This window comes from Lutra lutra, chromosome 1 (assembly GCF_902655055.1).
Source record: "Lutra lutra chromosome 1, mLutLut1.2, whole genome shotgun sequence".
NCBI lineage: Eukaryota > Metazoa > Chordata > Mammalia > Carnivora > Mustelidae > Lutra > Lutra lutra.
Genome location: NC_062278.1, coordinates 104,980,288 through 104,997,119, shown reverse-complemented (window position 1 = coordinate 104,997,119; position 16,832 = coordinate 104,980,288). Strand labels below are relative to the sequence as shown.

Genomic DNA, 16,832 nt, shown 5'->3' with positions numbered 1-16,832 from the left:
TGCTGACTTCTCTCCTCACATGCTCTCACTCTCTCATTCTCTCTCTCAAATAATAAAGGGGGGAAAAAGAAGAAGAAGAAGTCCGGTTTATTGTTTTCCTCAGCAATTCTCTGCTTGCGATCCGGCAGTTGCGTAGCGCAACGCCATTCCCGTACCCTGTGTAGCCTAGAGACTACAGGCGCCACCGACTTTACACCCTCCGGGAGTGCCTGGGGAGAGGACCCCAGGCCGCAGTTGGAGGGAGAGTTAGGCTGGCGCCTGGTAACCCAGCGAACCTCTGGAGTAAGGTGCTTCGCTTCCCCGGGAGCTCAAAAAGAAAAAGCGGCTCAAGATCTAGGGACCCAGCTCTCCACCGGAAGTTTTGCCTTGTGGTTTGAGCACTTCCTGTTTGGTAACTAAGGGCGCGGGACGGTTGCTAGGGCTGCGGCGGTGATTACCTGGGAGCTTTGCTGGTGTCGGGGACCTCCTGGCGTGCTGCTCCTCGGCTGTACGGGAAGACGGATCTTTCTAACACAGCCTGTCGGAGGTCCCCTATCGGCTTGCCACCATGAGTAGCGAATTCTTGGCGGAGCTGCACTGGGACAATGGGTTTGCTATCCCTGTGGCAAATGAGGAGAACAAGATACTGGAAGATCAGGTAAGGATCAGGTGAAGAAGGCGGGATAAAAGGGGGAAGTTTTCTGGTTGGCAGGAATACCCCAACTCTTTTATTCCTCCCATCTTCTTCCCCAGTTTCATCTTTTCACTGCCTGACTCTCAGCCACATCATCTTTCTCTCTCACCTGCCCGCCCTTTTCGGAACTTGCTAAACTTACAAAATGTAAATTGATAGAATAATTGATATTCAGGACTATAAAGCCTAAGTCGTTACGTTCTCCTCTCCTGCTCCGTGTACGCACTTCCCGCCTCCTGGGCAGGAGAGGAAAGGCTGGTCCCCAAGTCCACTTTTTCCTTCCTCAGAATTAAGCACGTCTTGCAAAGGGACTTCTGAGGTTTTTGCAGCAACAGTTTGTTGACGGATGTTTATAAACAAAACACATTCTGGTTGACATTTCTTTTTGAGTTTCTGCCTATAACGTTGGAAGTTGAAAGTGACTCGGAGAAATGTTTTCAAGAGGAGCGTCTAGTAAGAATGTAAAATGTACAATTTGCAGCTTTTCAAACTGAGAATGTTGTCACAGAGTGATATAAAATATTTTACGTTGTAAGGAATATTTTATGCCAGCTTGCAACCAATGCATAATAATTGTTAAAGATAAATTGCATCCAGGGACACCTGGGTGGCTCAGTCAATTAAGCATCTGCCTTCAGCCCAGGTCATGACCCCCCGGGTCCTGGGATTTTGTCCCCCATGGGGCTCCTTGCTCAAGTGCTCATCGGGGAGCCTGCTTCTCCCTCTACCTGCCATTCCCCCTGCTTGTGTGTTCTCTCTCCCCCTCTCTCTCTGGCAAATAAATAAATAAAATCTTTTTTAAAAAAAATTGCAGCCAGCTCACAAAACTTTTAAAAACCTTTAACAGTCAGCTTAAAGTTCCATCACATGGCAATGTGTTGTGTAGAAGAGGGTCCAAGAAGAACAGATGATGTTTATGTTAGTTTATAGAATGGAAGAGGTTTTTTTTCCTCTGAAAAATGAAAATGAAAATCCTTCACTGTTTTTGAAGATTTTTTTTTCAAAATATTCTGACTTTTTTACTCATGTCTAACTTAGTTGGCTGCAGTTTTTTGTTTGTTTTAATGAAGAACAACATTAGGGAATATAACAGATTTAGCACTGAGTACTGAAGAGTAATAATATAAGAAGTATCCAGCCATGGGTTCAGATCTTAATTACTAGCCTGTTCAGATCTTAATTACTAGCCTTAATTACTAGCCTGTTTCTTCATCTGTAAACTGGAAATAAATGTTTCACAGAATTGTAATACAGTTCTAAGGACATTAATGTACATTAAACTTTCAGATATTAGTTTTTGGTATTATTACCATAATATTTGTCTCATATGATTTTATATACACAGTAATTACATTAGCTATTTTAAAAATATCACAGAGAAATAGAAGAAGAGTGAGGGTCATAATTGCTTCACCTGAATAAACAATGACATTAAAAAAGCAACTCTGGTAAGTTTAAGCCATTCACATATAACAGAAGTGTATAAAATAAAAAATGGAGTATTCCCTCTTTAAAATACCTACTGATGACTATAGAAGTGTCACTATTAAGACATTAAACATTCTAGATATCGCGGTCTATAGATACATGGATTGAAAAGACAAACAGAAGTATTGTAAGAATGGAATCCTACTATGTGTACTGTTTTTAACATAACAATTTTTATTTAATAAAAGTATTAATGTAATTTTACTTGTTTTAAGAGACAAAAATAAAGGGATTGTTGAATTTTAGGTATATATTACTTGATTACAACAAATAGTAATTGGTAAAAAGTTTTCTTAACATTAGGAAAAGCTATATAAGAAAATAAATGAAATGGTTAAATTACTGTTTGAAAAAATGCTTTGCTTCATTTGTTGACAGTAAGGGTTGACTCCCTGATTTTCATTTCTCATTTTTAATATGAGAGTTTTATGAGAAATTTACCATTTCATTTCATTTCTCATTTTTAAAACAAAGAAATTAGCTCTCACACTTCTTTCCATGATCTTTTATCCCATTAAAAAATAGCTGTTTTATTATTTTTATATTATCAAGGTTTATTTTTTCATTCTGCTCAATGTCCTTAATTTACTACAAGTATTTAGTCTTAGTGTAATATGTAAACTGATTTGATGATCCTTAATGCAGCCAGTTTTATTCAGTTTACCTCTTCATGCATTTTTCACTTTAATTCATCTTTTGACTGGTTAGGTTCTATCTTCAAATAGTTGTTTCAAGAAGGGTCTGTAGTACTGTGCTTTTGATTCCTTGCATCCTTGGTTGCCAGTTGATTTCTTGCATTGACTGTTTTAAGTTTATATTCTTTAAATCATAGTATCAGATATTTTTTCTCCCTCTACTCCTTCCTTCTAGAGTACTATGTTTTGTAATATGGACTATTTTTTCATGGGCCTATTTTCCAACTGTTAACTTGAGAATTTCCTGTATTCCTTTACTGGGTTGACGCTCTATTTCCTTCTTTCTTGGGTTATTTCCTTTTTTTTTTTTTTTTTTTTAAATGAAATGCTTTCTTTTATTTCCCTGAGAAGGGTGTATAGGAGGAAAACTCTGAATCTGAAGATGTTTTTTATTTAATCTCACATTTGATGGTTTTGGCTAGATAGAATATTCTAGGTTAAAAATATTTTTTTGCACAGAATTTGGAAAGTGTTATCTTCCAGTAGCGATGTTGGTTGAGTAATCTGATATTAGAATGATTCCCATTCCTTCATAGTTTACAATTTTAATCTCTGGAAACTTTTAGGGTTTTGTTTCATTTTTACATCATAGTTTTTATTTTGGCAACTCTGTCAACCATATTTTTAATTTTCAGGTTATTTACTGGTTGTTTTTTTGTAGTATGTGGTCTTGTTTTCAAAGTACAATATCATTTACAGTCTGGCTGAGTGTGTGTGTGTGTGTGTATGTGTGCATGTTTGTGTGTTTAATTCTTCTTTGTGCCTTGAATTATGTTTCCTCTGGGATCTTTTTGTTTATCTTGATATCCCTCACGTGATATAAGTTTTCAATAAATATCTGGTGGTCCTTGCATGACCTTTTATATTTAGAAACAAAAAATATTGCCTGGGAATTCTGTAGGAAAGTAATTATCAGCTTGTGGAGAGTGAATTGTTATGCTTTCATTTAAAAAGCAGATGCTTTTGCTCTGGGTTCATTATGCAATCATAAAAGTTAAAACTGATGAAGAAAAAAGTCATAAAGCTGTATGCACCAAACAACATAATAACTAAGTACATAAAAGTAAAAGATGTTATAAATACAAGTAGACTTTGACAAAAAAATAGTAGGATACTTCAATATTGACCTCCTCAGAATTGGACAATTCTAATAGGTAAAAATAAGGATATAAAGTTATGAATAATACAATAAAAATGAAAACAGAGAGCATTATATCCCTTAAATAAGCACTTTATTTTTTAAAAAAGATTTTATTCATTTATTTATTTGACAGAGGGAAACACAGCAAGAGAAGGAACACAAGCAGTGGGAGTGGGTGAGGGAGAAGCAGGCTTCCTGTTGAGCAAGGAACCTGATGTGGGGCTCCATCCCAGGACCCTGGGATCATGACCTGAGCTAAAGGCAGACGCTTACTGACTGAGCCACCCAGGCACCCCAAATAAATACTTTAAAGAATATGTCAGTAAAACATTTACAACGGTGGATCATTTACTATACCAGGACAAAATCCTTAATACATTAAAAGTGAATGATAAACCTTAAAGACATTATACGAAGTGAAATAAGGTGGACGTAAAATACTGTGTGGTTCCACTTATGTGACATACCTAGAGTAATCAAATTCAAAAAGATAACAAGTAGAATGACGATTTCCAGGGGTTGGGGGGAGGGGGAATAAAGAGTTAGGGTTTAATGGGCAAAGAGTTTCAGTTTGGGAAGGTGAAAATTTTCAGGTGGGTGGTGGCAGTGTTTGCACAACAAATGAATGTACTTAATGCCACTCTTAAGGCACACTGAAAAACAGTTAAAATGATAAAAAGTAGGTTATGAGTATTTTACCACAATTAAAGAAATGAGTGACAGGAATTTTTTTTAAAGATTTTATTTGAGAGAGAGAGAATGAGAGAGTGAGCATGAGTGGGGGAAGGTTAGAGGGAGAAACAGACTCCCTGCTGAGCAGGGAGCCCAGTGCAATGTGGGACTTGATCTTGGGCCTCCAGGATCAGACCTGAGCTGAAGGCAGTCACATAACCAACTGAGCCACCCAGATGCCTGAGTGGTAGGAATTTTATAGGCCACATCCTCTAATCATAAGCCAGCAGCATTTGTAATAAATAATTTTAAAAATTATCCTCCATTGTTATGGACTGATTCTCCCCCACTTCATATATTGAAGCCCTAATCTCCAATGTAATGTTATTTGGAGTGGGGTCTTTGGGAGGTAATTAGGCTTAGATGAGGTCATAAGAATGTGGCTCCCATGATGCGATTAGTATCTTTATATGAAGCAGAAGAGAGACCAGAACACACTCTGTCTCCACCATTTGAGTATGCAGCTAGAAGGCACTGTCTATAAGTCAGGAAGAGAGATTTCAACAGAACCAAATTGGCTAGCTATCACCTCAGTCCTGGACTTCCCAGCCCCCAGAACTGTGAGAAATAAATTTCTGATCTTTAAGCCACTCAGTCTATGGTATTTTATCATGGCAGCCTGAGCTGACTAAGACACACATCTTAAATCATTAGGCCAATTTCTCAGATATATATTCCTGGATAGCACTTCTATTATAGAGAAATTGATAGGGAAAAGTCAGCTTTTAGAAAACAATAAAAAGAGTGATTAACACCTATGTTCATTAGAAATAGGAAAAATCTTACTGAGAGAAAATTTACAGGATTAAATGACTTTGTTTTTATTTTATTTTTAAAAAAGATTTTATTTATTTATTTGACAGAGAGAGAGAGCGGGCACAAGTAGACAGAGCAGCAAGCAGAGGCAGATGGAGAAGCAGACTCTCCACTGAACAGGGAGCCCGATGTGGGGCTCAATCCCAGGATCGAGCCGATAAATGCCTTCATTTTTAAATCAGTGCCTTAGTTGGCTTGGATTGCTATAACAAAATACCATAGACTGAGTCACTTAAAAAACAGACATTTATTTTTCAAGGTTCTGAAAGACTAGAAGTTGAGATCAGGATCGCAGTGTGGTTGGGGTCTAGTGAGAGCCCTCTTCTTGGTTTGCACATAACTGCCTTTTCACTTTGTTCACATGGCAGAGAGAAAGGAAGCTCTCTGGTCTTTCGCTTCTTATAAGGACATTAATTCCATCATGAGGGTCCTACCTTCAGGTCCTAATTTAAACCTATTTACCTCTCAAAGGCCCACCTCCAGATACCATCACATGTGGGTAAAGACCTCAACATATGAAGTTGTGGGTGACATAAACATTTAGTCCATAGTAATTGATGTGACAAAAAGTAAGTAAATAAAGGACTGCTCTAAATAAATTTTAAAAAGAACAACAGGGTTGCCTGGGTGGTTCAGTGGCTTAAGCCTCTGCCTTCAGCTCAGGTCATAATCTCAGGGACCTGGGATCGAGCCTCACATCAGGCTCTGCTCAATAGGGAGCCTGCTTCCCCCTCTTTCTGCCTACCTCTCTGTGCTACTTGTGATCTCTCTATCTCTGTCAAATAAATAAAATCTTAAAAACAACAACAAAGTAGAATTAAAAGTAAAACAAATTAATGAAATAAAAAATAAAAAATACATTTAATATTACTTAGTATGTTCAATAAAATACAGGATATAACATAGAATACGTTAGTATTTATTTTCTTTCTTCCTTATTTAAAAATTCAAATATTGTCATTTGTACTTTAGTGGGTTTTGTTGTATACCTCCTGGGTTGTAGCCCCAACTTTGGGAACCGCAGATCAAGAGTATAGGAAAGGATATTTTTGTTTTGTTGAGCTTTTATATTGCTTTGAGGGTTGATATATTCTAATTGTCCTGAGAATTTATCTTGTAATTAAAGTTTTTTTTTTGTTGGTTTGTTATGCATTTGCATTGTTTTGTTTCTACTCAGTGTTCTAATTCAATGACACATAAAATACATTAAGAAATAGAGTCTGGGGCGCATGGGGGGCTCAGTGGGTTAAGCCTCTGCCTTAGGCTCAGGACATGGTCTCAGGGTCCTGGGATTGAGCCCCACATTGGGCTCTCTGCTCAGTGGGGAGCCTGGTTCCCCTTCTCTTTCTGCCTGCCTACTTGTGATCTCTCTCTCTGTCAAATAAATAAAATCTTAAAAAAAAAATGAAATAGGGTTTAAGGACATGAGAGTTAATTGTTCTGTTCTATCTGGCTTGCCCTAAATCTGTTGGTTTTGCGTAGGAGTTCAGGAGGAGCTATTATACCTGGTGTCCCACTACTTTTCAAATTTATGGTTCATGTTTTGTGTTATTGTTATGTCTGTTATTATGCTCTTGTTTTTCTAGAGATCTTGCGGTTTAATTACAGAATAAAATCTCATTTTTTTCCTTTAAGTACTGCTGTGTGAAAATTGCATCTTAGCAATGGTCCCTGAGAGATTTCTGAGAAATCTGAGAGATTTCTATTGTCTTAATATAATGCTAATTTTCCCATAGTAATCTCTAAATTACTGCACATATTATTTACAGTTGTCAAAGCTTCAAGAGGAAAGGTCGAGCTTGCAAGACCAGCTACGTGACTATGAAGATCGAATTAATGCTATGACTTCTCACTTGAAAAACGTTAAGCAAGAGTTTTCATTTACACAGGTACAATTATCCCAACATAATGTTGATTGTGCCATGTGTAGTCATGGAACATTTCACGTTGCATTTATACCTGTGATTTTATTTTAGGGATCTAAGAGGAAACTCTAGCATAGCTAAACTGTTGTCAACATAACCTTGAACCTGAAAGTAGGTAGGAAAAAAAGGCATTGAGGAACTCACTGATGCTACCAAGTTCAGGAATAACTAATTTATTTGAAAGAAGAAATCATTCAAACAGTATAATGTAATATTTAGGCACCAGATTATATGAGAAGGGTTTAGTGATCAGTGATTTTAAGCCAAAATAGACCTAATATAACATGTGATAGAATTTCCACCTCCTTTTCACTTTTTCAGTGGAACCCACTGGGCCATTTTGAGTGGAGGCAAATAGTTCACACACTTCAGTAGCCCTTAGGGCACCCCACAGTATTTTAGGATTTTGCGATAATGGAAGAGTTAAGTTGTATTTAGGGTATTATTTAAGATAACCAGCGAAAGTATAATCCATTTTAGAAATATTATTACAATAATAAACTTAAAACTTAAGATGATTAGTTAAGTAAGCTTCTGTTTTATGGATAGTCTGTTCATGTGTAGAACATCATTCCCTGATGATGCCCAGCAAATCAGCTCAGCAAATCAGCACTGATGAGTTTACTAACTTCCATTTCAAGCTATTTTTTAAAAAATGCATTCTACCTTTCTTTGAAAGATATGTAATTCTTTAAATTGAACAAAGATGCTTTTAATACCAATTTATAATTAATACAGATAAGTAACCATTTTATTGTGTATAAGTCTTATTAGGAAACTACAAATTTAATGAACTTTTAAAAACAACACTTCAAATTTTTGAATCCTAATACGATTGAGTAATTAAACTGGAACATCTTTTCTTAAAGTTATTAAATCACTGAGTTGGGGATTTGAAAGTCAGAGACTCTCTGTAGGTATACTTCATTATAGTCAAACCTTAATTAAATCAGATAATAGACACGAAAGACAATAAACTTCCTATAGCACTAACAGCTCTAATAATGAAAAATAATACTGATGGTGATAACTTCAAAGCACTCCAAACTCAACAGTCAACAAATACTATTTTGTTAAGTAAAACAACACAAAGGCATTGATGGTTTATTAATATGTTCTGGGAAATATTTATAACCATCAGTGTTTACATAGTCATTTATAAATTATCTATTAATTAGAATATGTAATCAGTCTATGGAAACATCCCATTTCCCAAGTATTTTTAAGTCTTACCATTATAAACTTTGGTTTTCTTCAATTTCCCTAGACCAACATAATATCTGAAAATTAGTGACAACAATATTTTCTCCTAGGTCATTCCATGAACTGACTTTGTTAGAGCTAGTACACAACACAAACTACATTGAATCATAAAGTCTAACATTATTTAGGTTTCAGAGAAGTGGAATTAATAATACTTAATCTAAGTATTTTGTGTGAACTTTTCTGGGGGGCTAATGGATTATTATAAATATTCTATAATTAAAAATTAAAAATCTTTCTATCTTGCAAATTATTTTGTAGTCTCTTTGTAAAGCTAGGGAGCATGAGATTGAAAGTGAAGAGCATTTTAAGATCATTGCTGAAAGAGAACTGGGACGAGTGAAGGATGAAATCCAACGACTGGAAAATGAAATGGCTTCAATACGGGAAAAGAAAAGTGATAAGGAAGTGTGTATTGTAATGTTACTTAAAATTTTGTGCTATTGTTCTTTCTTCCCTTACCAATCAAACACTGATTTTTTTTTCTGTATGGTAAAGGCATTCTTTAGTTTCCCGACATTTACTTACATTGTTTTTTGGACAATGAAAGGCATGCGGCATTGTCATTTGAATGAAATAATAGAATGTTATATTTATTTTCCCACTATTCATTTACCAAATAGTCATTGAGCCACCATGTGCAGAGTACCATACTGGCTGTCTATTGTGTGATACTAGGCATAATTTATTCATAAGTATCATATGTTACTAGGTATAATTCATTCATATATTTTTAAAAGGCCACATTAAAAATTATTTTTTAATATCGAGTTTCATTTTTCATTTCAAATTTTTACCTTTTATATTAATTTATTAGCCTGTAACTCTAACAATAAACTACTGTAACCTCTTTTTCTCTTTTCCTTTGTTTTAGTTGCCTGATTTGGGAGATCTATCCAAATTCAATTCTCAAAAAACAAAACAAAACAAAACAAATTCAATTACCTTTACATGTGCATATACATGTAGAAATGTACATGTGTATGCATATGTACACATATACATACATATTTTATTATATTAATTTGTATTTATTTGCATATTGATCTCTTTTCTTTTATGACTATAGATTTGTTAAATGAATACATTTCCAGAAATTTTTTTTATTAGTTTTAGAGGTAGAATTTAGTGATTCATCAGTTGCATATAACACCCAGGACTCATTACATCAAGTGCTCTCCTTAATGTCCATCGTCCAATTATCCTTTCCCTCTACCCACCTCCCCTCCAGCAAACTTAGTTTGTTTCCTAGAGTTCAGTGTCTCTTATGGTTTGCCTCACTCTCAGTTTTCATCTTATTTTATTTTTCCTTCCCATCTCCTATGTTCATCTGTTTTGTTTCTTAAATTCCTCGTATGAGTGAAATCATATGGTATTTGTCTTTCTCTGACTGACTGATTCATTTACGGAAATATTTTTATCTTCTTAACAACTATATTTATTTCAATTAGAAGTATCCAAAATTTCCATAGAAAACGTCTCTTAGAGGCAAGAATCTGATTGGAAATGGAACTGAAGGGGACTTGACTTGGGCTTGAGTTAGCATATCAAGCACATTATTTTTACTAAGATCATATATCCACATGGGGTGGATTTGGCGGAGTGACTAATATTAGAGATTGCTCTGGGAGACTTTCCCTAAAGCCTTCTTAAGCCGTCTTTGACTCAACTACTATTCTCAATTTTGTATAATCATTTCCCCTCTATTTTACAACTGAAGAATTAAATACAAGTATGATAGTTATATAATAAGATGTGCATTATGTGTATCTGGAAGTTGGGAAAGGGACAGGATTACTTCTTCCTTTTTAATATATTCTGTAATATATAATATTATGTTTTAGTTTAGTTTGTGTAGTAAATAATATTTTGTAATCTCTCCCTGCCCCCTTTATTTGGAAATTAGAACAACATATTTAAAACTACTCAAAAATTGGATGGTTTGAAATGTCAGATGAACTGGGACCAGCAAGCATTGGAAGCCTGGTTAGAAGAATCAGCTCATAAAGATAGTGATGCCCTCACTCTTCAGAAGTATGCACAACAAGATGATAATAAAATTAGGGTGAGAAATTATAAACTGTAATCTTACGTTTTCTCTAAAACTGTAGTATGTGAACCTTTTTACCTAAATTAGGTTTGTAATTTGAATGCCATAGTTCTTAAACTTTTTTGGGTCAGAGACTCCTTTGACAGTCTCATAAAGCCAAGGATCTTCTCTTTAGAAAAGTGACTATACTCAAATACTCATAAAATTTTGCTGAAAGTTTTATAGATCCTCTGAAATCCTCTACCCATTTAGGGATCCACAGACTCCAGCTTAAGAATACTGATTGAGAAGAGTTTTCAAAAGCATTTTGAAATGAAAACATCTCAGAGAAGAAAGTTTTATATTAGAATTATGGATAAATAATTTAACTTTTTTTGTCTAAATAATAGTTTGAATGTAATATACAGTGTTTGCTGATTTGAGGCTATAGTATTATTTAATATATTATTAAAACATTACTTAAAATCTACTTGTAATTCAATGTGTTATATGTTAATATTATGAAACATGCTATTTTCTAATAGATTTAATACCAAATACATTATTTCAAATAATTTTAAATGGCAAATTATTGTTTATTTTTTCTAACTTTAAAAAGTATTAAAAGTCTTTTTAGAAATAATTGAGTTTTCATTGTGCCCTTTGGGGTGAAAAGACAATGTATAGTTGTTTTAGATAGCAAATAAGTATGTATCTATAATATAATAGTACTTAATGTGAGATATACTAATAGCTTTTAAGTTAAATGATAATTATGAATATTTTTATATGCAACTACATTATAGGCATTGACCCTGCAATTAGAAAAACTGACTTTGGAATGTCATCAGAGAAGAAAGGTACTTGACAACGAACTTACAGAGACTCTAAGTGCACAGGTTAGTTTATTTCTAATTAAGAAACAAGATAATTAAGAAATATTTTATTTCTTAATTGTTGAAGGGATATATGCTAAAGCACTTAAATTCACAAAAATGTTATTTGCTCTCTGACAGTTAGAATTGGATAAAGCGGCACAAGATTTTCGGAAGATTCATAATGAAAGACAAGAACTCATTAAACAGTGGGAGAACACAATAGAGCAGATGCAGAAGAGAGATCGAGACATTGATAACGGTGCCTTGGTAAAATAGTTGTTCGGTCCTTGCAATGTTCAACTGTGTTATTCTCTTTTGTATTTAACTTATTCATTTCAAATGTAACTCACATTATTTAAAAATCACTTTTGTAGTAGGGTTCAATAGTTCTGGTAAATGTTTTTCAAAGCTGACTCCACTTAGATATGTGATTTTATGAAGATTATTTACTTATGGCATTATAATTCTGAAGACTAGATCCTGCCCCTTTGAAATGTGAAACAAGAGAAAGTCAGTGGATAATTTTAGAGCAGTAAATCAATGCTCTGACTTACACATGGTTGTCCAAGTTGCTTTGGATTTAATATATGTGCTATTTGGAGTAATCACTGGTATAGAGAAATGAATCCCATGGTTGGCCAAGAAACAAAAAGGGAGAGTCAGGAAAGAAACGTAGACTGTGATAGAGTTTCACTTTTGAAACTGAGGCACCCATAGTAGGAAAGAAGCTTGGAAGCAAAGGAGTACCACACTGATTAAACACAGACTTAGTGTTATCTTTTGCTAGTTTCAGAGGTAACATCTTAAGTAAGTTAAGTATATATTGTATTATATTATACTTAAGTATATATATATAGAATGTTAATTGTTATAATTGTGTAACATTGTTTAAAATGTGAATGTTGAAGTAGGTATTAAAGTATCTGTTTAAGTGGTAGTAAAGTAAATATAAGGCAGAAAGTTCTAGAATGATCATTTTACATTTATAAACTTAAGATGTTTTGACTTGTCTTTGGTTGAATGAACACTATATGTACAACCAAAGACAGGTCAAAACATCTTAAGTAAGTTAAGTATATATTATAATATATATTATATATATATATATGTGTGTGTATATATATATATATATATATATAATGCTACATTATAATGTGTTGATTTTTTTTAAAGATTTTATTTATTTATTTGACAGAGATCACAAGTAGGCAGAGAGGCAGGCAGAGAGAGAGAGGCGGAAGCAGGCTCCCCACTGAGCAGAGAGCCCGATGCGGGCCTCGATCCCAGGACCCTGAGATCATGACCTGAGCCGAAGGCAGAGGCTTAACCCACTGAGCCACCCAGGTGCCCTAGAGTGTTGATTGTTACAGAGAAAATGTGGAATTAAATAAATTTACAATACCTTTTTTAAACACTATTACACATATTTTTATTTTTTATAGATTGTGTTGTCTAGAAAATTCAGCAGTCTAAATGTTGCTTCTTTTATTTTTTAAATTTAATTTTATTTTTTCAGTGTTCCAAGATTCATTGTTTATGCACTACACCAGTGCTTCATGCAATACGTGCCCTCCTTAATACCCATCACTGGGCTCACTCATTTCCCCCCACCCCCCTCCCTTCCAAAACCCTCAGTTTGTTTCTCAATGCTTTTTTAAATGTAATGCTTTTCAGGGGCGCCTGGGTGGCTCAATCAGTTAAGCTTCTGCCTTCAGTTCAGGTCATGATCTCAGGGGCCTGGGATCAAGCGCCAAGTTGGACTCCCTGCTCAGTGGGGAGCCTGCTTTTCCCTTTCCCTCTGACCTTTGCCCTATTCTACTCCCCCAATGCCATACCCCATTCCCCATTTCTTCTCCCTCTGCCCTACCCCACTCCCCTGCTCATGCTCTCTTTCTACAAATAAATAAAATTTTTTAAAAAATGTAGTACATTACAGACATATATATCCATTTAATATGCCAATATGTACAGTATTACACGCAGCATTTTTTTTTAAAGATTTTATTTATTTATTTGACATAGAGAGAGAGAGCAGCAGCAGCAGAGGGAGAGGGAGAAGTAGACTCCCCACTGAGCAGGGAGCCCTATAGGGAACTCAGTCCCAGGACCCCAGGATCATGACCCCAGCTGAAGGCAGATGCTTAACTGACTGAGCGGCCGCGGTGCCCTACAGGCAGCATTCCTAAAAGTTACTAATTTTAGAACATAACACCCTCCCTCAACCCAATTTTCTGGGATTAAATGTTTGGTAGGACCTCATTTTGGAATTACATTTTAGGGTAAATTTTCCTTCTTCCTCCAATTCCTTTAACATGTTGCCATCAACATCACGTGTAAAAACCATCTGAGCTTTTTATTCTTCAGCTCTAGAATCTTCTTTGTTCTTAAAAATTGAACCTCTTAAACATGGCAATTAAGAAAATTGAATTTTTTCACAATTGGACCCTAATTCTATCTTTCCAGCCTCATTCCTTTCATATGTACCCACCTCTTCCTAATACATCCCCATTCCATCCCTGCCCTCCCTACACTTTAACTACATTATCTATGCATCTCCATTTATCTTTTTAGGCTTAACTTAAAAGAAGCTTCTTAAGTAATGCCTTTTAATAATTCCTCGTTGGTAGACTTCATCATCTCTTTTTCCCATGGTGCTTTGTCCATGTCTCAGTTACTACCTTGTATATTCTATTTATTTTGTATCTCCAGGACCAGCAAAACCCCTCAGTGAAGACATTCTTATTGAAACAAATAACTAAAATATTATTCTCAAAAGATGAAAAAAAAAAAACTGGTCCTGTGAAATATTATTATAATAAAATAATTGAAATTCAACTTTCTATGTAAAACTATTCAACAGTGTTATATTTTTAGAATATCACCTTTTGTTTATGAAAACTTGACATTTTTCTCTTCTCTTTAGCAAAGTACCAGTTAAGAAAACAAGATCTTTAAAAAAAAATGACCTTATAGATACTGATGTGTAACTGTGTAACATATTAATACTTTGTTTTTATTCATATAAAAATAGACTTTTTTTTTTTTTTTTAAGTATGCCAGTGTGGAGCATAATGCAGGACTCAAACTCAAGATCTTGAGCTGAGATCAAGAGTTGCATGCTTAATTAACTGGGCCACCCAGGTGCCCCCAAAGTAGGCTCTCTTTAAAGAAAATACTGTCTTAAGAAGTTTTGATAAAATGCTGAATATAGAAAAATAAAAACTAAATTCCTTTTTGTTTTGTTCATTGTATTAAACATATATTTAACATATTTTTAAACCTTAGGCATTAACGAGGATAAAGCAGGAAATACGAGAAAAAGAAAATTTGGTTAAAGAAAAGATCAAGTTTTTGGAAAGTGAGATTGGGAATAACACAGAATATGAGAAAAGAATTTCTGTTGCTGATCGTAAACTTTTAAAATGTAGAATGGAGTATCAGCGTCATGAAACAAACAGAAGTCAGCTGAAAGATGAGGTATGTCAACTAAAAAGACTGGCTTGTGTATTTATGAAAAATTACTACAAAAATAAGCATAAAAGCTCTCTTTTGATTAAGGAACTGTCTTCTAGTTTCTTTTTCTTATGTCCCTTCATGTTGTGGAATTTTAGGGTACTGAATTTTAGCCCTGCTTGGTGAAGGCAAGAGGGGTGCCAGGCATATCACAGGTGGTGTGAAGGGATTGGAAATTGGAATATTGTAGAGCATTTCATTGTACAAGTTGTTACACTTTTTATTTCTTTTTTTTTTTTTTAAAGATTTTATTTATTTATTTGACAGACAGAGATCACAAGCGGGCAGAGAGAGAGGAAGGGAAGCAGGCTCCCCGATGAGCTGAGAGCCTGATGTGGGGCCTGATCCCAGGACCCTGGGATCATGACCTGAGCTGAAGGCAGAGGCTTTAACCCACTGAGCCACCCAGGCGCCCCTACACTTTTTATTTCTGATAAAGAAGGAAAGATTTTTTTTCTGTCCAAGAAGAGTAATTACATATGATTCTAAAGAAGTAAAATAAGCATATTTCTTGCCTAAATTAAATGTCACTGATAATAGTTTATTCTTAAAATTTTTTAAGTTTAAATCAATTGTATTAAAAAATGTCGGGATTCATTCACTCATAATTTGTTTATTGAGATGTAATTCACATATAATAATTCACCCTTTTAAAGTATATAATTCGGGGGAGGAGTCAAGATGGCGGAGAATTAGCAGGCTGAGACGACATCAGGTAGCAGAGATCAGCTAGATAGCTTAGCAAACCATTCTGAACACCTACAAACCCAACAGGAGATCGAAGAGAAGAAGAGCAGCAATTCTAGAAACAGAAAATCGACCACTTTCTGAAAGATAGGACCAGTGGAGAAGTGAATCCGCGGGGGGAGGGGCTGGCTCCCTGCAAGCAGCGGAGCAACAGAGCACAAAATCAGAACTTTTAAAAGTCTGCTCCACTGAGGGACATCGCTCCAGAGGCTAAACCGGGGTGAAGCCCGTGTGGAGACAGTGTGGCCTCAGGTCCCGCGGGGTCACAGAAGGATTGGGGGTGTCTGAGTGTTGCAGAGCTCACAGGTATTAGAGCGGGGAACCCGGCTACAGAGACTGAGCCGAGGAGTGAGCTCTCAATTTGGGGTTACCTTGAACCATAATCTGTGGTACAGGCCACTGCTCTGTGAGTGGGGTCCCCACAAGATCCAGGGAGACCCCTCCTGGAAGAGCCCAGGGATCTGCAGGGTTCGGAGACTCCAGGCAGAGGTGTGTGCCAGAGATGGAGATGCTTGGTCACAGGCTAGGTGAGCTCGGAGCACAGCTGGAGGCCAGGGGTATGGGAGTGATTGAGCGCTTTTCTCTAAGGGCACACTGAGGAGTGGGGCCCTGAGCTCTTGGCTCCTCTGGGGCGGAGATTGGGAGTTTGCCATTTTCATTCCTGTCCTCCGGAACTGTACGCAAAGCATTCAGGGAACAAAAGTTCCCGAAAGCGAACCTTAGCGGATTACTTAGCCTGGCCCTTGGTAAGGGCGATGCAATTCTGCCTCTGGCAAAGACACTTGAGAATCGCTACAACAGGCCCCTCCCCCAGAAGATCAACAAGAAATTCAACCAAGACCAAGTTCACTTACCAAGGAGAACAGCGGAATTCCAGAGGAGGAGAAAGCAAAGCATGGAATTCATGGCTTTCTCCCTATGATTCTTTAGTC

At 35.9% G+C, this 16,832-nt stretch overlaps 1 protein-coding gene and 1 long non-coding RNA gene across 2 annotated transcripts in view; one reads left to right on the top strand and one right to left on the bottom strand.

Annotated features, from left to right (window-relative positions):
* Window positions 1-413: 413 nt before the first annotated feature.
* CCDC39 (coiled-coil domain containing 39) overlaps window positions 414-16,832 on the top strand; it is a 53,857-nt gene continuing 37,438 nt past the window's right edge. Inside the window, exons 1-7 of the mRNA XM_047731175.1 lie at window positions 414-637; window positions 7,315-7,434; window positions 8,995-9,141; window positions 10,640-10,798; window positions 11,569-11,661; window positions 11,779-11,907; window positions 14,926-15,117. Coding sequence (XP_047587131.1) covers window positions 548-637; window positions 7,315-7,434; window positions 8,995-9,141; window positions 10,640-10,798; window positions 11,569-11,661; window positions 11,779-11,907; window positions 14,926-15,117 — 930 coding nt within the window. The 5' untranslated portion in view covers window positions 414-547. The remainder of the gene's footprint in view (window positions 638-7,314; window positions 7,435-8,994; window positions 9,142-10,639; window positions 10,799-11,568; window positions 11,662-11,778; window positions 11,908-14,925; window positions 15,118-16,832) is intronic.
* On the bottom strand, window positions 3,682-16,510 carry LOC125100776 (uncharacterized). Its single transcript, XR_007127650.1, has 3 exons — window positions 16,272-16,510; window positions 10,532-10,537; window positions 3,682-3,694 (listed from the first exon to the last, which is right to left on the bottom strand). It is a non-coding gene; the product is annotated as an uncharacterized LOC125100776 (long non-coding RNA).